The sequence below is a fragment of the Camellia sinensis genome, chromosome 8, assembly GCF_055761805.1.
Source record: "Camellia sinensis isolate YWXY chromosome 8, ASM5576180v1, whole genome shotgun sequence".
Lineage (NCBI taxonomy): Eukaryota > Viridiplantae > Streptophyta > Magnoliopsida > Ericales > Theaceae > Camellia > Camellia sinensis.
In genome coordinates this window covers 31,941,035-31,964,349 of record NC_138968.1, presented here as the reverse complement: position 1 = coordinate 31,964,349, position 23,315 = coordinate 31,941,035, and the positions used below count along the sequence as shown (strand labels likewise).

Sequence of the window (23,315 nt, the reverse complement as noted above, 5' to 3'; positions counted from 1 at the left end):
TCCCTTTGTGGTTGAGCTCGCAGATGATTAGCTTTGATGCGCTTCTGCTCTTCCACCTCTTTATTGATGTTCACCTCATATGTATTTGTATGTTTTCGTCATCAATAAAGTTCTCTTTTGCTGATCAAAAAAAAAAAAAAAAAAAAAAAAGTATAGGTTCAAATTATAATTACGGGAACTAAAGTGATACTTCGTTTAAATTACAAAAACTAATAGTGTAATATTTTTTTTTTGATAGCAGCAAAGATTAAGATGACATTTCACTTAAATTACAAAAATTAGTAGTGTAAATTTTTTTTTAAAAAATAATACTAACACAATTATTAATAAAACTCATAGTAAGCCTTGCAATTTCAACTAGATTGGTACTAGCTGCCGTTTGGCATATAATTTTTTGAGTTATTTTTTTTTTTACTTTTTAACTTCAACTAAAAGCTCATTTAAATTGACTATTTTGATTTTTTTTAATTTTTATAAAAGAAAAAATAAAATAATTATAAATTAGATATAACATTTTATTTTGTTAATTTTTTGTAACTAATTTAGCTCAAAAAACCAACGCCAAAGGAAGCTTTAAAAGCAATCTCAATCATGCTCTAACACTAATTGGTGCTCCCATACTATTGTACTTTATTTTTCCGAGTAATGAGGATTGTCGGAAGCCAATTGAAGAAAAAAACAAACAAACAAAACCAAAACCAAACCCAGAAATAACCACAGTACCAGCAAGTGTAACCAATGAATCCCACCAAGTCACCCTTAGTTTAACCCATTACAGAGACCCACAATAAACCAATTTCTTCTTCTTCGTCTTTAACCTCAAATCTTTCTCTAATGTTTCCTTTCGACCAAAACGATGGTTCGTCTCATCAGAACCCTTGTACTACCCACCACCAACAACATGATATCAATCAAGATCTGATCTTTTCTGGTCTTGATGCTCATGAACTTGAAAGAATTAATAATTCTACTACCAACCACTTCAGCTATGATCATACAAGTACTAGTGTTATGGATAAAGATAAGAAGATCAAACGTAGCGACACTGAAAGGAAAAGAAGACGCGAAATGAATACTCTTTGTGCTTCCCTTCGATCTGAGCTGCCACTTGAATACATCAAGGTGATCTCTGTCTCTCTCTCTCTCACTGACCCTCTCTCTCTCTCTCTCTATATATATATATGTGTGTGTGTGTGTGTGTGTACACGTGTAAAATTTACTAGGTTTCGTCACTTTCCTGTGATTATGCAAGCAATGGCTAGCCCTAAATGTCTATCCCACAAAGGAAAATAATTTACAAACAATTTTTTTTGTACACAAAATTCATACAGAATGATGTGAAAGCAGTATTTTCGCAATTCAGAGCGACAGTGAGCGATGTTTTGGCTTGAAATGAAAAGACAGAAAGGCAATATCATTCTGTATTAGTTTAATGTACAAAAATTCAGTTTCTCTCTCTGGAGTTATAAAAGCTAGGATACATATTTATGCGCGTAGGATTGGGGTTTTGATTTTAGGGTAAGCGTTCAACTTCAGATCACATTGAAGAGGCAGTGAATTATATAAAAACTTTGGAAAAGAATATCCAAGAATTAGATCACAAGAGAGATGAGCTGAAGAAATTTTCAAATCCTGAGGATGGAAGCTCAAGTTACTTTACAGTATGCCCTTGTTTGGGAGGAGTGAAAATTGTGTTCAGTTGTGGCTTCTATGAAGAAAAATTGCAGCTGTCAAGAGTAATGGAATTTCTGCTCGAAGAAGGACTTAATGTTGTTACTTGTGTTTCCACCAAAGCAAATGACAAATTACTACATACCATCCAGTGTGAGGTACGCATTCATACTAAGTGTTTTAAATGGGAAAAATATTAAATCAGTGATATTTTTAAAAAATAATTACAAAAGAGTAATAAATTTTAAAAATATTAATAATTAAAATTTTAAAATTTCATAACTCTGATTGTTTTTTGAAAATTCCAATAAATTATAAATATTAGTCAAAATATTGGACTAATATTGATATTTATCTACATTTTTTTGATCGGCAAAATAAAACTTTATTGATGAACAAACAAGTACAATGAAACAAGTTAAATACATCAATAAAGGGCATGGGAGTGCAACGCATCACAATGAGCAAATTGATCCCAACTAGGTTGGCACCAAAGAGATCATCCTATCATTTGCTAGCACCCCAAAGTTGGAGAGGGACCAACGAAAAGAAAAAACACATAACCAAGGGCATGGGAGAACAACCCAACCATAAGGTAATCAGGCAACTCTAATAGGGACTAACTATCTGAGTGTGTTGCTATAAGAAAGCCAAAGAGATCAACAGCAGCCTTGTGATTAACAGCAGCAAAACAGTGGCAGTCCTCTACAACCCCAGACAGAACTAGACTCCATTTGACAGTAGCACAGAACTAGATTATCCATTTGACAGTAGCACCCAAGCATTGAGCCTGCATTGCCTGTGAACTACATTCCTTGAATTCCCAAGAACAATACTGCAGCCTTGTTAAGACATGCACACAGCAGCACAAAACTAGTTTATCCATTTGACAGTAGCACCCAAGCATTGAACCTGCATTGCCCTTTAGACATTCTAAAAACTCAGTAAAATCAGTCACCTTAACATATCAGAAGCCTTCCACAATTAGCAAGCTAACACTCACACACAACAGCAGCCTTGTTCTGAAGCCTTCCACAATTAGCAAGCTAACACTCACACACAACAGCAGCCTTGTTCTGTCCAGCAGAGCAGATCAGAAGACTACAAACTGTCTGCAAGCTAACAAACTCCACAGGACATCCATAAAAGACCCAGTTTACAACACAAGCAGCTCAGAACAGTTAAGACCATCCTCTGATTTGACGCCAATTGAGGATTAAATCATCAACGGAATAAGGAAGATCTTTAATTGATGCTTTCAGCCAAAGTATTGCTCTAAGCTTGATATTTTCACTAAAGCCAGAGAGACTAGGTTGAGCCGCTGCAAAGACACATTCATTCCTAAGTTTCCAAAGCGACCAGAGAACAATAAGGGGGATGGCTCTCCAAATTAACCTATCAAAATTTTTGAGCTTGACAGTCATCCACCATTGGAGGAGATCATCCACTGATCCTTGAATGCACCAAGAGAACCCCCACTCATTAATTATAGATGACCAAATCAACCAAGAAAATGGGCAATGAAGCAAGATATGGACAGCAGATTCAGGTTCAGAACGACAAAATGGGCAGATGAGCGAAGCAGAAGCATCTAAGATGCCAATTCTGTGCATAAACACTGCTGTCTTGATTTTGTTTTTCCAGGCCAGCCAAGTAAAGAATGAAACCTTAGGGGGGACTGCCCCATTCCAGATATGCTTGCAAATGTTAAAATGAGGCCCTAGGCTAGAGTTAGAGGCAGAGTAGAGTAAGGACACGGAAAATACACCAGGACTTGCAGATGCCGAAGCCCAGATAAGATGATCAACTCTGCCGATTGACAGAGATGGAGCTGAAGATAGTAGACCAAGTAAGTTAGCTTCTTGTTCCAATTCCCAACTGAAAAGCACTCTCCTAGTGGGAAAATTCCAATTGTTTGGGCTAGATTTTCTTGCCATGAATTGTTGTAGAGAGCCTTCTTTATCTGTTGAGAGATTAAAGAGAAGGGGAAAGGTAGACTTGAGACTAGAGCTGCCACACCATCTGTCATGCCAAAATTTAATCCTACTCCCATCCCCCACTAGGATTTGGCAGTTATCTATATAGAGATTGTAAATATTTGTGCTATGAATCCCAATCGATAATATGTCCTTCCAAACTCTAGAATGTTTGTAGGAGGACTTTAAGGGTGGATGCCAACTAGCCTCATCAATATTGTATTTGCTACATATAGCTCTCCTCCAAAGAAAGTTTACTTGAGTTCCAAATTTCCACCACCATTTGAGCAGTAGACAAGCATTCATATCTCTTATTCTTCTGATACCCAGGCCCCCTTGGTCCAAGCTTTTGGTTACCTCCCCCCATTTCACTAAATGCACTTTCCTTTTAAGATCATTACTGCCCCATAAAAAAGCTGCCTCAATCTTTTCGAATTCTCTTGCCACACCTTCTGGCATCTTAAACAAAGAAAGAAAGTAGACTGGTAAAGTAGATAGAGTAGACTTGATTAGGGTTAATCTACCTGCAAAAGATAGTAGTTTCCTCTTAAACGACATGGGCTGATATGTCATTATAATGATATCCATCTTAAGACTGTTATTTGAAACTATGATCTTTACTCAAATAATTTAGGGCAATGATTGTTGATCACAAATTTTGTAGCTCAAATGACCCGAAAATGTCAAAACGGCGCCGTTTTGGATACAAAACAACCCTAAAAATGCGAGAACGACGTTGTTTTGACATTTTTGGGCCATTTGAGCTACAGAATTTGTGGCCACCAAACATTATCCAATAATTTATTGATTGAAAAGTTTAGGTTATTATTTGAAATTATGAGCTTGCATTTGTTTGAGCCTCTCTTGCTAGTGCCAACCTTATTTGAAACTATGAATGATTTGGAGAGAAAAGAAAAGAAATAAAGAGATATGTATTTCTTTTACTTATTCTGATAATTTAAGTGGAGAGAAATGGGGAGAAATTGAAAGAAACGGAGATAATCTCATTTCTTTTATACCCCTCATTTTCAATTTTCCTAAAAGTGAAGAGATTAGGAGAAAAAAGAAACCAATATTTTCATAATACCAATTTTGTCCCTATAAAATAAAAGAAATAAAATGCTTAAAAATATAAAAAGGTTATTTTGATAATATAACATAAAATAATTTATTTTCTTTTTTCTTATGAAATCTAACCAAATAAGAAGAAGATAAATTACAATAATTTATTTTATTTTATTTTTTATTTATCCAAATAAGAATGAGAGAAATTACTATCATTTTTTTCCCCTTATAACTTAAATAATCATTTCTTTTCTTTTCTCTCCTAAATTTTCAAATATAGTGTTAATTCTTTATTGTAATAATTAATAAAGTTTTCTTTGCTGATCAATATATATATATATATATATTTTGATCGGCAAAAAAAGAATTTTATTCATGGAATAAGCAAGTATCAAGTACAGAGCGAATTACGTCAATAAAAAAAAATGATCAATATATATATATATATATATATATATATATATTAGCCTATCATTCGTGCTATGCACGGGATAATTATAGATATTTATATTTGTTTTAATTTTTTTTAATATATAAATTATGTTTTTTATGATTTTTTATAAAAATAATTTAACAATCTTATCACTAATCATAGTGGACAGGAGAAATTAAAAAGGCTACTGTAGTAACTATAATTATTTGTATGAGGGGATTTTAAATGCTAATTAGGTATTTTGACCAAATTATTAAATGCAGACATGTGGATTGAAAAAAGTTAATAAATAGTGATTAGGGATTTTGACGAAATCAACAAATGCTGAAGTTTTTTTTTTAAATAAAAAATTTAGAAAATTAAGATTGAGAGATTGGAGCTCTCACAAGGTTTGGGGTTTAGAAACTTTCTTTTCCTTAATATATTTACAATTATATATATGTGAATTGCGATTTTTAAATATTTTTTTTTCTTTTAAATGTCTTGTTTTTTTTTATTTTTTATATTATATTAAAATTTAATATTTTGATAATAATCATATGTGTTAGACTTTTCAAGAAATTAAATGTCTTCTTTTTTTATTATATTATATTAAAGTTTAATATTTTGATAATAATCATATGTGTTGGACTTTTTAAATTTTTTTTTTATGCTTATTCTTAATGCATTAAAGTGTTATTATGAGGGATAATAATCATATGTGTTAGGACTTTTCAAGGAATTCATGTGTTGGATTTTAAAGAATTTTTTTTATACTTGTTCTTAATGCATTAAAATATTATTATGAGGGTAAGACTTGGGGTTGGGAGAAGTTAATAAATGTTAAGATTTTAATTTTTTTTTTAAATCAAAAAATCAGAAAATTTAAATTGAGAGATTGGAACTCCCACAAGACTTGAGATTAAAAAGCCCTTTACTTAATATATAGTATAGATACAAATGAAGAAAGGAAACATCTTTAATTGATATATGTAGTTTACCTCATATAGGCGACAGATCTGAAGTGCTTCAATCACTCTGAGCTGCAACAAAAGTTGAACAATGTTGTAACCGATCCTTGACATAAATCTGGAAGTAGCTTGGTGTTTGGAGTCAGGGTGATTCTGCGACATATTTTCTGGCCGATTCATGTTTTCTCTCAGTTTTCTGAGTTTGGACAACGTTAAAAATTGGCCAACTTTTCTGAAATTGGTTGGTTTGGGGTTGGAACGTATGTGTTAAGCATATTGATTCTGTAATCTTTTTTGTGTAACAGCTTCTCTATGTTTAATATCTGAATCTGAACTCTTCATGGAAGATCCAGATGTTCAAATGCTTACCAGTTTGCTAGCTTTGGTTTTTGAGAGATTTATAAATCTGTAAACAATCTGTCGGGGAAATGTGTAATCGAATTTCTATAGTTTTCATAAGTTGATTATCACATCTCTACATACCAAAAAAAAAAAAAAAAAATCTTCTGGTTTGTGTAGTATTTGATACAAGTTTATGTGACCCTAAATTTGAGTGATATATGGATTGGATGATCAATTAATTTTCTGCGCGCGTGTTTTTGTGTCTATGGTGCTGTTGAGATGAATTCTATACCCCAAGGACAGCTGGATATACAGTATGGAAAATATCATTCTTAGATAACTGTTATACAGAATTTTCTGTCACAATGATGTGATAATTGCACTTTGTAATTGAATATCAAAGTAAATTATATTTTTAGTCCATCAAAAATGCAATTTGTGTTATTTTGGTCATAAACATTTAAATTATGTTAATTTAATTTCTAATATATAAAAAATGTTTTAATTTGATCTCACAACCTAATTTTTTCAACAGACGCCATTAAAGTCAAGAGTGAATGTGGAAACTCACTTTAAAAAAAAAAATTATATTTTTAGTCTAAAAATATGCAAGTTGTGTCATTTTGGTCATCAGTGTGTAATTTGTGTCAATTTAATTTCTTATGTATAAAAATTTGATCCAAAATGATACATAATAAATATATTTAGACAAAGTAGAATTTTTAAGTAAATTTTTATATTTATCTTTGACTTCAACTGTGTTTATTGATAGAATTAATTTGGGGAACCAAATTGGAACCGTTTTAAAACATTAGGGACTAAATTAACACAATTTAAATATGAGAGATTAAACTGTATGACTGTATGCTATAGACCAGTATTTAATTCTGTAAATTGTGATTAAAACATGCCTAAGGTTGTTTTGCCTTCCATTAACTCTAGTTTACTTTACCTGAGTAGTCATTTAGTATTCCAATACTTTACTTTTTCTTCAAGACACAGACAGACACGGTACATGAATAAAAAATTCTTACAAAAAATTTCAGAATTTGGTCATAGTAACGAAATAAATTTGAAAATTGAAATTTATCAATTTGAACTTTAATTTTTAAATTTATTTTCTGTAAAAAAAAAACATTTTTTGTCATTCGCACAGTTTTTTTTTTTTTTTTTTGTGGCCTGAAGAACACGTGTTAGCAAGACCTAACAAATAACTTAAATTAATTGTACATTCTTTATATAAGTAAATGCGATAAAAATTGTATAATTATTTTAAATTTTTTTATTAATCAATACTTTTAGGACACTTGTTAATAATATTAGTTGATCTAAAAAGCTGTGATTAATAGCTTTCGTACGGGTGTAAGAAAAATCGATGGAATCGAATTGATTAATCGAAATCAATCAAAATTTTAGTTTTCAAGCTATTTTTCGAATATAAGACCTATTTCAGTTTTAAATTTTTTTATGCCAATGCAAACTGAATCACCGAATGTTATATTTGCATACTTTTGTATATTAATTTTTAAGTATTATATAATAAGTGACTAATATAATACATTTTTGTAATAAAAACCAGGGAGGCAAAAATATTTTACAGAGCAATTTTCATATATATTTTTTCATTTATTTTTAACCTAAAAATCTACAAGATTTTAAATTTTTTTTAAAAAAATTCAAGCAAATCCCACTTTTACATAAAACCAATAATAATAAACCATAATATATGGTTTGTATTGGTTTTCCAACCATCAAAACCAAAAGAATTGATTCGGTTCTAAATTTAGCTTCAATATCGACCGAACCGAACCATTGCGGAGGAAAGGTTGTTCGCTGCTAAATTTCTTTTCCTTTGCTTATACTGCACTACGGTGGATTTTAACATTCATTCGATTTTGAATTTTTAAATACTATTTTAATTTTTTTTTTATAAATATTTTTGTCTTTTAGTGAATTTTTAAGATATTTTTTATTAATGTTAATTTTTTATTTTTAGATACACCCAACTTAGATATACTTAAAAATTAAAATATTTGTGAATTTTTTTGAGAAAAAAAAACTAAAAAAAAGGAAGAAGTACATTTTAATATTTTTTATATTTAAAACCAAGTAGTTTAATTCGTTTCTTTAGAATGATTAAAAGATCTAAAAGAAGATATGTTACCAATGTGGATGGTCATATCCTAAGCACAACAGAAAATAATAGATTGCAAATATTATAAAACGACATCGTAGTATCTAGTTTAAATTTGAAAATTCTAATCAAGTTAATGATTTAAATGGTCTATTTTGAAACTTCCAAAGTCACCATGCCAATTTATAAGATCAGGGTGAACACTGGCGGAAAACAAAAAGAATGACAAAGAAATTGATCTTATGTTCCCTGTGATTTCTTTATTGTTTCTCTTTATTATTTTGTTATTAGAAACATTCCATTTATTGTGTTCAAATTGTTGTCCAAGGCTTCTTTCACAATAGACCAAGCACATCAAAATATTATATGAAAAATCTTATTCATATATAAAAATTGATTAATGTTATATGTTACATGTTCTCCCTTTATAAACAGGGCTCCACGAATGAATCATATAAAGAAATTTCAAATTTCAGCATTATCGACATATGTGTATATATATAACCTCAATTTTGGATCCAAAATCATAACACAATCTCATTTTAAATGAGAAAAGATATAGAACACAATCCATTCAAATCAACAGGGTGTACCAAGTACCAACTACATATGCTTTGTCAGAGGATTAAATAGAAGATTAGATTAAACAAAGAAGATATGATGACATATATTTTAAGTTTGAAAGATTAGAAACATTGATTCTGTCCACTTCATTGGCAAATCCCCTCATTTGTCCATAATCTCAAAGATTTGAAGTTTTAAACTAAGTTTTGATTTTTTAATTATTTATTTATTTTAAAGAAATTAAATATGGAATCGAATCATCATGACTTAAAGGCAATGGAATAAAGGTGTAATTTGCTTGGTTTAATTGGACTCCAAGTATGCAAGTCTGATAAGCCAAACCTCAGGACTTTAGGCTTGTGAAAATGAGTCTATACAAAGGTATCATCTCTAGGACTTTATTTTAATCTACTCTTTTCACGTTTAGACTTGCAGTCTCACTACGAGTTTCACTCGAATAAATCGATTTATTTATCTCTTAGATCTTGATGTGAAAATCATTTATAAAAAAATACAATAAAAATAAAAATAAATTAAATTAATATAATTTTATTGTAGGGACATTGTAGACGTCCCCGAACGTCCCGGGAGGAAAATCCCGTTTTGTTCATTGGGCTCACTACAGTTCAGTACTCAAAGTCATGGTCCTGTATCTAATCTCACAGAGTGTAATGCAAGACCGATGAATCATCAAAGAGTCCAAATCCGCCAAATCATTTTTGAAAACATATTTTTTTGAAAGAAGTGCAAACATAGACTGCTTTGCCAGATACAGAGTCGCCACCTAAATATTTTATTTTGGAAAATTTAGGAAACCTTGACTCATTGCCTAAGGCCATGTGTCCGTCATCACCAAAGTTGTCTCAGCTCGGGAACTTGGGTACGATTGGGGAAGGTCACTTCGTGAGCACCCCCACTCGCCCGATCAAAGATCGGTCTCTACTAACCATGATATCTAGTTTTGAAAATATTATGTGCTCTTATTCCGATTATTAGCCTAGATTTACTACGTGATGTGCACAGCATACAAGTATAGACCGGATCGCCTGAATTGGAATAAAACCTTTCATGTTTATTTTTGAAAGCGGTTTGCTACTCGCAAGTAGGCTTAAAATGCAGATTTTGCCACCATCGGGTGGGCTTAGAAAACATGATGATTTGCCACTCTCAAGTGGGCTTAAAACTCACAATTGATGAATTGTTCCAATCCAAATAACCCAACCTTCACCCAGAGGCATTCAGGCAGGTATATCACATAAGCAAATAACCTCATGGTAAGCATGCTATCATGGCAGTCACTCACACGCATGCAAGGATACTAAAACATAAAACTTACCTAGTACTTCGAGCCAAAACAGAAACTAGGTTAGAAATCAATGCATGATCTTAACTATACATGAATGCCTAATGCAACACATGTAAAATGCAACTATAGTAGACTCGGCTATTCTAAGATGGCATATGATGATGCTACAGCTAACAAGTATTCAACTCGGAATTGAAATACAAATGCAGTTAGTATGATGCGCTGAGCCCGGTGCATGCAAGACAGATGAATGAATGCAAACATGCGAGCATAAGTATGCTAATTGAAACATGCCCTAATCTAACCATCATAAGTTGGTAAATAAAAAGGAGAAAGATGTAGGGTTGGAAGACATACATCACACGCACGCACACTTATTACAATTGTGCCATCGCTCGGAGGGTCCGAATAAATAATACAGTCCGAATAATACTTACAGTCCGAATAAGTACAAAACCCTAATTAACAGTTTAACTAGGAAAGCAAGTAAATTAGCATGCAAGCTATGGACCGCCTCGGCTCTGTTCCGAATGATGAAAGATGGATGCTTGAGTTGTCTGGTGCGGAAATCCATTGCGATGCCCCGATTCGTCTCTGTTTGCAATTAATCCCGGAATGTTGTGCGAAGCTCCAGAAGGCTGTTGATTTCTGATTTGCTGCAACAGAGAGCAAGAAAAGGGGCACAACAAAGTATTTTCATCTATGTATGCAGGACTACTCTTCAGGGAGTGTAGTCCTCGATCCTCGTTTTACCAATCACGCATCTCGATGCATGATGGCCGAGGAGTCGAATTGCACGACTCGATGTGAAATGAATGCACATGAAAACACAACAAGACCTAAACTCCATCATGGGTAATCCGGAGTGTCGGCGACCGGGAATTGAGACACGTTCCGTCACTCGGAGTACGAAACGTCCCTCGTTTCCCGTGCTTGGGCTAACTCCTATCCCAAACACAATGCAAATGAGATGGCATACACAATGCGACTAACATACAACCTAGCATACGTAATACTATGAAATGGCATACACGATGCTCAATGTAACATGGCATACACAATGCTCTAACACGCAACTCAGCATACACAATGCTATGAACTGAAATGGCATACACAATGCACGATGGACTTACACCAACATGAGTGGACCTCAGCCACACTCACATCAATGGCCATGTGATGAAAATGAGAGAATCGAAATGCATGCACACATGCACGAATGCTAAGGATCGAACCTAAGGCATGAAATACCACTCTACCGAAGCATGGCAAGGGATGAAAGATGGCATACAAACATGCAATTTACAGCTCTGAAATATGGTGAATAATAGGCTCAAAACATGAACACACCTCAGTATATGCATGCAATGAAACTCAAAGCTCGAAGCTAGGCAAATGCATTGAACTACAAGTATGCAAAAAAGACATCATTCGACCACAAGACCCAAAGACAGAGCTAGGGTAGTCCAAAATAAGCACAATGTTAGTTCAAAGCATGGCCAAAAAGTGCCAAAATGAAGGGCCAAAACAACACGCAACCTAGGTTAGTAAGCATGACTTACATGGCATGTACCTGAAGCATAAGAGAGGTCCTCGAACCAACCAAAAATAGGAACATGATATGTCAAATAAGCCCCAAATAATCACTGAAATACATCCAACGCATACAAAAATGATGAGCTCCTTTGAAGGGCCATGCAAGGGATTACTCAACACATACAACAAGGACACTTAACATGGCAAAAACAACTCTGGAAATCAATTATGACAAGCCTAAAACTCACCAAATTGGCCCTGAAATGGGTTAATGAAGCATACAATGAAAGGCCCCTTCAAAAGGCCTTGAATGGAATTGTTCTACACATGTATTATGGACACAAAATATGGTCAAAGAGGCCCCGGACAGAGCTATGGAAGACCTTGAAACTCACCGAATTGGGCCCAAAAAGTGATTTCACAACATGCAAGTGAGGGGCCCTTTCGAAGGCCAAAAGGGCCAACAAACAAAACAAGGAGAGAGGGGGTCACCCCCCTCTGATTTTAGCTCTCAAAAATACATCCAAGACACTGAAAATCCACTGGATTTCAGTGGCTAAGAGGCCAAACCAAGTCCAATGCAAGTACTTACATGCATAGCTCAAAATATGAAGAAATAAAGCATGAAAGGGGGGAGATGACCCCAAACAGAGAAGTGACCTTAAGTAAACATGTTTATAAGATCAAAAAGAAACTTTTTCTAGTTTATGACAAATCTCGAAAATGCTCACAAGTAGGGCTAAGATATGATGCAAAATAAGCCTACAAAGAGGGACAAAGCATACAAGGGTGTAGGAGACCTCAAACAGAAAAGTGTCCTTAATCAATATTCAAGAAGAGTTCAAAATATGACACTTTTTAGTTTATGAGAAAGTCCAGAAATACTTTAAAGTAAGGCTAATCAATGGAGCAAAAAAATGAAAGTTTAAGGGAAATAGGTGCTTACCCTTGAAGAGCAGCAAAGGTGGAGCTTCTAGACCAAGTTGGTGAACCTTCAACCCTTGAAAATCAGTCCCAAAGTGCTGGAATGGATGGAGGAGGTGTGGTGCTAAGGGTTGTAGTGCAAATGGTCCAAGAAAACTAGGGTTTGGAACCTCAAGTGTAGAGATATAGAGAGAGAGAGAGAGAGAGAGAGAGTTGTAAGCTTTCAAAGTTGTTCAACCCTTTTGAATGGAAGCTCAGCCCCTCCTTTATAGAGGAGAGGCTCTAAAGCTTCTCCAAGAAGCCTCAAATATCCTCCATACACGTGTATGGGGGATGGTCTAAATGCCTCCCAGCTGGATTGCATTCAGAGAGAGCAAAAAGCAAGAAACAGGTCGACCAGTTCAAGTGGCCGGCTGGCCACTCCCCCTGGTCGGCCGACCAGGGGTCAAAAGGTTCAAGAAGAATTACTGGTCGGCCTACCCATATTGGTGGCCTCCCAGATGAGTACAAAACAATGGTGGTATGAAAAGTCAGAAATTGTGGCTCAAAAGTGAGAAAAACTAGCTTTCTATCAGAAAAAGTGGCTTTTGGAGAGAGAAAAAGAGAAAATTGGTTTTTCAGGGGAAAAGGTGGCCTCCCACCATCCTACCATCTCCCTAGCAATGAAAATAGGGTCCCTACCAAAAATGAGCCAAGACGGATGTAAAACGAAGGTTTGGGGGCCAAAATGCGCAGTCTGAGGCCCCGAAAACAGGTTGTTAGGCACCGAAAGTGGCGTATGACCATGAAGGTGGGCTCTTGGGCCACAGTGTCCTTCAAAAGAGAGAAAACAAGGTGTGTGCCAAAAATCGGAGCAAACGGAGGTAGTTAAGCGGTCCCGAACCGAGGCACACGGCCGACGGCTCCGAAAACCAAAAACTGGGCTCCAAACGGGAAAAATGGCCTATGACCACGAAACGTAGCCTACGGCCATTGAGAGATGGTCTACGAGACCTCTCTCTCCCTTCGAGAAGAGAAAACAGAGAAAACAGGACCTGGTTCGCAAATCGAGGCAAAGCACAAAAGAGCCCCGAAGTTCGGAGGCAAGGCTCGCAGCCGAGACTCCGCAACCTCAGAACGAGCACAATATGCATCATCACCGAGCGCTCAATCGATGACGTCTGAGTCTTAAGGTCGGTAAAAAATGGGGTGTCCCGGTAAAACCGGGGTTTGTGTTCCCGTCGTGCCAGAGCCCACAACCGGTCAGCCTTATGGCACGCTTCTTGAAGCGAGCCGTCGGCAAACCGTTCAGGAATAGCATACGGCAAACATGGTGTCCTAGGCGCACCAATGCACATGCAATGCAAAGAAACACATAAGTGTAGTCAAAACCAGATATCACGAGTTTGAATCAAGTTCTCTACCTCCCCAGCAGAGTCGCCAGAAACGGTAGACGTCCCCGAACGTCCCGAGAGGGAAATCCCATTTTGCTCATTGGGCTAACTACAGTTCAGGACTCAAAGTCACGGTCCTGTATCTAATCTCACAGAGTGCAATGCAAGACCGATGAATCATCAAAGAATTCAAATCTGGCAAATCGTTTTTGAAAACAGATTTTTTTTTAAAGAAGTGCCAAACATGGACTGCTTTGACAGATACAGAGTCGTCACCTAAATATTTTATTTTGGAAAATTTAGGAAACCTTGACTCGTTGCCTAAGGCCACGTATCCGTCATCACCAAAGTTGCCTTGGCTCGGGAACTTGGGTACGATTGGGGAAGGTCACTTCATGAGCACCCCTGCTCGCCCAATCAAAGATCAGCCTCTACTAACCATGATATCTAGTTTTGAAAACATTATGTGCTCTTATTCCGGTTATTAGCCTAGATTTACTATGTGATGCGCACAACATACAAGTATAGACCGGATCGCCTGAATTGGAATAAAACATTTCATGTTTATTTTTGAAAGCGGTTTGCTACTCGCAAGTAGGCTTAAAATGCAGATTTTGCCACCCTCGGGTGGGCTTAGAAAACATGATGATTTGCCACTCTCAAGTGGGCTTAAAACTCATAATTGATGAATTGTTCCAATCCAAATAACCCAACCTTCACCCAGAGGCATTCAGGCAGGTATATCACATAAGCAAATAACCTCATGGTAAGCATGCTATCATGGCAGTCACTCACACGCATGCAAGGATGCTAAAGCATAAAACTTACCTAGTACTCTGAGCCAAAACAGAAACTAGGTTAGAAATCAATGCATGATCTTAACTATACAGGAATGCCTAATGCAACACATGCAAAATGCAACTATAGTAGGCTCGACTATTCTGAGATGGAATATGATGATGCTATAGCTAACAAGTATTCAACTCGGAATTGAAATACAAATGCAGTTAGTATGATGCGCCGAGCCCGGTGCATGCAAGACAGATGAATGGATGCAAACATGCGAGCATAAGTGTAGCAAGCCCGCGGGCCTCACGCTACAGTTCGGACTCAATTTTGTGTCACGGTTCTTAATCTGAACCAAAGAGTCCAAATTTGGCAAATCGTTTTTAGAAACAGATTTTTGAAAAAGTAGTGCCAAACATGGACTGCTTTGCCAGATACAGAGTCGCCACCTAAATATTTTTTATGGGAGAATTTAGGAAACCCTGACTCGGTGCCGAAGGCCACATGTCCGTCATCACCGGAGTTGTCTCGGCTCGGGAGCTTGGGTACGATCGGGGGAGGTCAGCTATGAGCACCCCCTTTCGCCCGGTCCGAAGACCGGCCTCTACTAACCGTGATATTCGTTTTTGAAAACTTTATGTGTTCTTAAACCAATTATTAGCCTAGAATTACTATGTTATGCGTGCAGCAAACAAGTATAGACTAGATTGCCTAATTTGGAAAGAAACATTGCATATCCGTTTGTTTTAAAAAATGTTTTGAAATTTGCTACTCGCAAGTAGGCTAAAACACGGATTTCAATGAGTTCTTCCAACTCAAACAATCCAACCTCCACCCACAGGCATCCAAGCAGTTTATAACACATAAGCATCTAGCCACAGGTTAAGCATACTGTCATGGCAACACTCACACGCATGCGATATGCTAAAGCGGAAATACTTACATCGTACACCGTGCCAAAACAAAGAACTCGTTAGCAAACATGCATGATCCAAGTCCATGTTAAATGCCTAATGCATCGCATACAAAGTGTTGCTAGAATAGGCTCGGCTATCCTAAACATGGCATGTGAGAAATGCACAACTATCACATATTCAGTTTAGAATTTGAAGTACAAATGCAGTTAGCGTGATGTACCGAGCCTAATACATGCAATACAAATGCATGGATGCACGCATGCATAGCATAAGGTATGTTGAATTTAAAAATGCCCTAATCTACCATCGTAAGCTGGTAAATAAAAGGGAGAAAGAAGTGGGGGTTGGAAGACATGCACACACGCACCCACACTTATTACAGATTTGCCCTCGCTCGGAGGGACCAAATAAATATTACAGAATAATTAACTACGCAAGCTAATTAATAATTACAAATTAATTAATTTAATTAACAAATTAAATTAAGCTAAATAAAAACAGTAAACCGCCTCGGGAAATGCGCCGCCATGCATAGGCTGCCTCTGTTTTCCTTCCTTCACTCCTCTGGAGGCTGTCAAAACCTCAGGATTGTATCCCTGGACACTGGGGAGTACCACCGGCTGAGTGGAATCACCACCGGCACTGGTGTGTAGCCATCGGCACAAAATGAAGCTGTCGGCAGATAAATTGTTGCCGGCCGGCACCTTACACTGCCGGTCGGCAGAGTGTTCCTGCAGAACCTGCAACTGACAGCAACAAAGGGCAAGGCAAAGCATGGCAGCACAATTCAAGGCATGTATGCAATAATCATGTCCCTTATCATGTTTGCGACTCAAAGGGGCATGTGCCTCTATTCTCGGACCACCAATCACGCATTTCCATGCATGATGGCCCAAAGAACCAAGTATGCAACTTTGATTTCAAATGCATGCAAACCAAATCAAACCAAAGTCCTAATCCCTATCACCAAATCAAGGGACAAGGAATGCATGCAAAATGCAATGCAACCTAAGCATACAAGCTAAGGATGCAACATGGCATGGTGACAAGCTTATGCAAGCATACAAGCAAACATAGGGGCATGCAAATGGATGCAAAGATGAACTTATGCATGAATTAGGCAGCTCTAATAAGGCCTAAAACAGTGGCCATAATGACCAAAACAAGAAGCCAAAACACATGCACACATACACATGATATGGTCCAAACCTTAGGCACAAATTGAACAACCCTCAAGCACACTTGAAAGGGACAATCATGAACAATTAGCATGCAACATGAGCTCTAAAATGATATTATAAAATGATGCCAAATCATATTAAACAAGACAAGCAAGTGCATGCAAGCATGGTCCAAATACTTGAAGTAAGTCATGAAGCTTTGAAGCATGTTTATCACAAGAAACATGGCATGCATTAAACCACTAAAACAGATTTTTAGCATGTCAAAACAAGGCCAAAGGACTCCTTAGATGGCATCTAAGTGACTCAAATGCAAAGGCATACACAATGACCAAAACATGGAGCATGCAACACATGCTTCCAAAGCATTAAAGAGTCATGCAAGGCAATCACGCAAGCATGAAAATGGGACTGAAATAGCATGTAAGGTGGCCCCAAATCACCAAAACAATGCAAAGGTGTCATGCTACACATGCACATACTTAAGGCCAACAAGCCCAAATACAAAGGAGCTATATCAAGCATGCCAAAATCAACCCAAACAACCTAGGACAGACCTAGAACATGGCAAAACATGCACAAAATCTTCACAAGACTAAGCCTAAAACATACTCCAACAAAGGCTAACAACCTAAGACATGTTAAGGCATTACAAGGCAACTATGCTAAGCATGCATGGAGTACCAAAATCAACTTAAAACCATGTTATATTATGGATATATAAGTATGAAAAACATCCTAAACATGCTCAACACACACTCAAGCATAGGCTTCCTTAAGAGGCCAAAACATGCCCTTTTCAAGGACAACAAGGAGAGGGGGTGGCCCTCTCCTTCTTGGGACTTCAAGGCATCATCTTCACCACTGAAATCCCTCAAGATTTCAGTGGTGAAGAGACCCCAACACCAAAATCCCGGAGCTAGCACAAAATGGCCCAAAATGAGGCCTTTCAAGGCCTAAGGGGGGTCAACCACCCTCAAACAACAAAACACTCTTAATAAACAATAAAGAGGGCCTAAAAACAGAACTTTTTATGTTATACAATAAGCACAAAAAAAGCTCTAAGATAGGTATAAAATCAATGCAAAAATGGAGGAAAATGGGACTAGATTCTCACCCTTGATGACCCCTTTACAAATGGTGCTCCAATGGCCTCCTTTAGCTTGAATCCAATGCCAAAACTTCAAAACAAACCCTTTAGAACCTCAGCTCCAAGAGGAAGGTGAAACACTAGGTGTTTGTGTGCAATAGTAAGACACAAAGCACCTAGTGAACAAAAGTGAGGGAAAGAGAGATAGAAAATGTATCTAACTCAAAACCCTAGAACTAGAGCTCAACAATGGCTGTTTTTGCTCTCCAAAATCTCAACTCTCTCCCTTGTCTCTCCTTTTTTTTAGCCCTCGAGAGAGCTTCTCTCTATATTGTCTTGTAAAGCTTACAAGACAAGCTTTACAAGAGGGAGATCCCTCCATACACGTGTATGGAGGGATGCAAAAGCAGGACAGCTGTCTAAAAATATCTGCAAAAGCAGATGAACAGCAATCGGCCGGCCAAAAATGCCATCTTGGCCAAAAAGAGTGCCGGCCGGCACTAAAAAGTGCTGACCAGCAACAAAGAGTGCCGGCCGGCAAACTATATTGCCGGTGGCAGCAAAAACCAGCCGGTGGCATCTAGCCACTGCCGGTGGTGGGTGGGGATGGTCCACAAGCCCTACCCTGCCCTTCCAAGGCAAAACACAAGTGTTTGGTGCAAAACCAGACACTAAACGGTCGAGTTCGGAGATCCTAAGACAAGGCACGTAGCCGAGACCTCCGGGAACTCCAAACGAACACAAACATGAATGATCACCGAGTGTTCAAACGGTGACGTCCAAGTCTTGAGGACGGTCAAAAATGGGGTGTCTACAATAAGTATGCTAATTGAAACATGCCCTAATCTAACCATCATAAGCTGGTAAATAAAAAGGAGAAAGACGTGGGGTTGGAAGACATACATCACACGCACGCACACTTATTACAATTGTGCCCTCGCTCGGAGGGTCCGAATAAATAATACAGTCCGAATAATAATTACAGTCCGAATAAGTACGAAACCCTAATTAACAGTTTAACTAGGAAAACAAGTAAATTAGCATGCAAGCTATGGACCGCCTCGGCTCTGTTCCGAATGATGAAAGATGCATGCTTGAGTTATCTGGCGCGGAAATCCATTGCGATGCCCCGATTCGTCTCTATTTGCAATTAATTCCGGAATGTTGTGCGAAGATCCAGAAGGCTGTTGATTTCTGATTTGCTGCAACAGAGAGCAAGAAAGGGGCACAACAAAGTATTTTCATCTATGTATGCAGGACTACTCTTCAGGGAGTGTAGTCCTCGATCCTCGTGCCACCAATCATGCATCTCGATGCATGATGGCTGAGGAGTCGAATTGCACTACTCGATGTGAAATGAATGCACATGAAAACACAACAAGACCTAAACTCCATCATGGGTAATCCAGAGTGTCGGCGACCGGGAATTGAGACACGTTCCGTCACTCGGAGTACGAAACGTCCCTCGTTTCCCGTGCTTGGGCTAACTCCTATCCCAAACACAATGCAAATGAGATGGCATACACAATGCGACTAACATACAACCTAGCATACGCAATACTATGAAATGGCATACACGATGCTCGATGTAACATGGCAAACACAATGCTCTAACACGCAACTCAGCATACACAATGCTATGAACTGAAATGGCATACACAATGCACGATGGACTTACACCAACATGAGTGGACCTCAGCCACACTCACATCAATGGCCATGTGATGAAAATGAGAGAATCGAAATGCATGCACACATGCACGAATGCTAAGGACCGAACCTAAGGCATGAAATACCACTCTACTGAAGCATGGCAAGGGATGAAAGATGGCATACAAACATGCAATTTACAGCTCTGAAATATGGTGAATAATAGGCTCAAAACATGAACACACCTCCGTATATGCATGCAATGAAACTCAAAGCTCGAAGCTAGGCAAATGCATTGAACTACAAGTATGCAAAATAGACATCATTCGACCACAAGGCCCAAAAACAGAGCTAGGGTAGTCCAAAATAAGCGCAATCTTAGTTCAAAGCATTGCCAAAAAGTGCCAACATGAAGGGCCAAAACAACACGCAACCTAGGCTAGTAAGCATGGTTTACATGGCATGTACATGAAGCGTAAGAGAGGTCCTCGAACCAACCAAAAATAGGAACATGATATGTCAAATAAGCCCCAAATAACCACTGAAATGCATCCAACGCATAATGATGAGCTCCTTTGAAGGGCCATGCAAGGGATTACTCAACACATACAACAAGGACACTTAACATGGCAAAAACAACTCTGGAAATCAATTATGACAAGCCTAAAACTCACCAAATTGGCCCTGAAATGGGTCAATGAAGCATACAATGAAAGGCCCCTTCAAAAGGCCTTGAATGCAATTGTTCTACACATGCATTATGGACACAAAATATGGTCAAAGAGGCCCCGGACAGAGCTATGGCAGACCTTGAAACTCACCGAATTGGGCCCAAAAAGTGACGTCACAACATGCAAGTGAGGGGCCCTTTGGAAGGCCAAAAGGGCCAACAAACAAAACAAGGAGAGAGGAGGTCACCCCCCTCTGATTTTAGCTAAGAGGCCAAACCAAGGCCAATGCAAGTACTCACATGCATAGCTCAAAACATGAAGAAATAAAGCATGAAAGGGGGGAGATGACCCCAAACAGAGAAGTGACCTGAAGTAAACATGTTTATAAGCTCAAAAGGAAACTTTTTCTAGTTTATGGAAAATCTCGAAAATGCTCACAAGTAGGGCTAAGATATGATGCAAAATAATCCTACAAAGAGGGACAAAGCATACAAGGTGTAGGAGACCTTAAACAGAAAAGTGTCCTTAATCAATATTCAAGAGAAGCTTAAAATATGACACTTTTTAGTTTATGACAAAGTCTAGAAATACTTGCAAGTAAGGCTAATCAATGGAGTAAAAAAATAAAAGTTTAAGGGAAATGGGTGCTTACCTTTGAAGAGCAACAAAGCTGGAGCTTCTGTACCTGTTGGTGAACCTTCAACCCTTGCAAATCAGTCCCAAAGTGCTGGAATGGATGGAGGAGGTGTGGTGCTAAGGGTTTTAGTGCAAATGGTCCAAGAAAACTAGGGTTTGGAAGTTCAAGTGTAGAGAGAGAGAGAGAGAGAGAGAGAGAGAGAGAGAGTTGTAAGCCTTCAAAGTTGTTCAACCCTTTTGAATGGAAGCTCAGCCCCTCCTTTATAGAGGAGAGGCTCTAAAGCTTCTCCAAGAAGCCTCAAATATCCTCCATACATGGTCTAAATGCCTTCCAGCTGGCACAGCTGGATTGCATTCAGAGAGAGCAAAAAGCAAGAAGCAGGCCGACCAATTCAAGTGGCCGGCCGGCCACTCTCCCTGGTCGGCCGACCAGGGGTCAAAAGGTTCAAGAAGAATTACTGGTCGGCCTACCCATATTGGTGGCCTCCCAGATGAGTACAACACAATGGTGGTATGAAAAGCCAAAAATTGTGGCTCAAAAGTGAGAAAAACCAGCTTTCTGTTAGAAAAATCAGCTTTTGGAGAGAGAAAAAGAGAAAATTGGTTTTTCAGGGGAAAAGGTGGCCTCCCACCATCCTACCACCTCCCTAGCAATGAAAATAGGGTCCCTACCAAAAATGGGCCAAGACTGATGTAAAATGAAGGTTCGGGGGCCAAAACGCGTAGTCCGGTTCCCTGAAAACAGGCTGTTAGGCACTGGAAGTGGCATATGACCACGAAGGTGGTCTCTCGGGCCACAGTGTCCCTCAAAAAAGAGAAAACAAGGTTTGTGCCGAAAACTGAAGCAAACGGAGGTAGTTAGGCGGTCTCGAACTGAGACACACGACCGACGGCTCCGAAAATCGAAAACTAGGCTCTAAACGGGAAAAATGGCCTACGACCACAAAACGTAGCCTACGGCCACTGAGAGATGGTCTACGAGACCTCTCTCTCCCTTCGGGAAGAGAAAACAGAGAAAATAGGACCTAGTTCGTAAACCGAGGCAAAGCACAAAAGAGCCCCGAAGTTTGGAGGCAAGGCTTGCAGCCGAGGCTCCGCAACCTCAGAACGAGCATAATATGCATCATCACCGAGCGCTCAATCGATGACGTCTGAGTCTTAAGGTCGGTCAAAAATGGGGTGTCTACAAAAATTTATTAGAAAATCCTTTTTCAAGCGTTTGTATTCCAATTAGGCCATAAGATATTCTTGTATTCGAATAAGTCCTATTATTTGAATATTTGATCTACAAAATCCTAATTCCCATATTTAAAATATTTTATGGACATTTCTACCCTTTCAAATATTTTTTTAACAGTTAGCAATTTGGTGATGTGAGCATTCATATTTTACAATATGAATATTCACATTGACGACGTGAATATTCACATTACAGAACAATATGAACATTCACATTGACGATGTGGATATTCTCTTTACGGAATATTCACATTGTAAATGTGAATATTATAGATATTTTGGTAATTATGTCTCTCATAGGACTTATTGGAATATAAGAAAATAATGTGGAGATGGTAAACATGGGACAAATGGCCCTACAGACCAGAGATCTTATGCAGAGGCTACAATAGGAAAAAAGACAGTAGGCAATAGGCAGTGGGAGCATCATGTTAAAAGGGGAGGAAATAGGGAATGGGTGATTGTATAAAAGTGTAATTATCTGATTGAAGGCTACTTATGCCAGTACTAGTCTGAAGAAGGAATTGGAAGCAATAGGTATGGAGGTTATTTTGGTGAGAGAAAGTGGGGGTAGGGATGTGGTTATAACATTTAAATCTAAGAAGGAGAGGGAACTGAAAATGAAACCTATTAAGGAGTTGATCATGGATTGCGTGAAGCTATAGTCGAAGGGAAATCAGAGCAGGTGCTGGGGCAGGAAAGATGTGTATGGATCTGTTGTTATGGTATGCCGTTAAACCTATGGAATAGTATAAATTTAAGAAGGATTGGTGGGTTATGGGGGCAAATCTTATGTTTTGAAGGTGATATAAGCCAACCATCATCATTTGTGTGTGCCAAGGTTAAGATATCTACCAACAACATGGAACCT

General features: G+C 37.9%; 1 protein-coding gene across 1 annotated transcript; it reads left to right on the top strand.

Moving 5' to 3' along the window:
• Nucleotides 1-634: 634 nt before the first annotated feature.
• LOC114289225 (transcription factor bHLH118) lies at nucleotides 635-23,109 on the top strand. Its single transcript, XM_082885066.1, has 3 exons — nucleotides 635-1,122; nucleotides 1,518-1,829; nucleotides 22,936-23,109. Exons 1-3 carry the CDS (start codon nucleotides 835-837, stop codon nucleotides 23,107-23,109), a joined length of 774 nt encoding a protein of 257 aa, XP_082741192.1. The 5' UTR covers nucleotides 635-834.
• The last annotated feature ends 206 nt before the right edge of the window (nucleotides 23,110-23,315 follow it).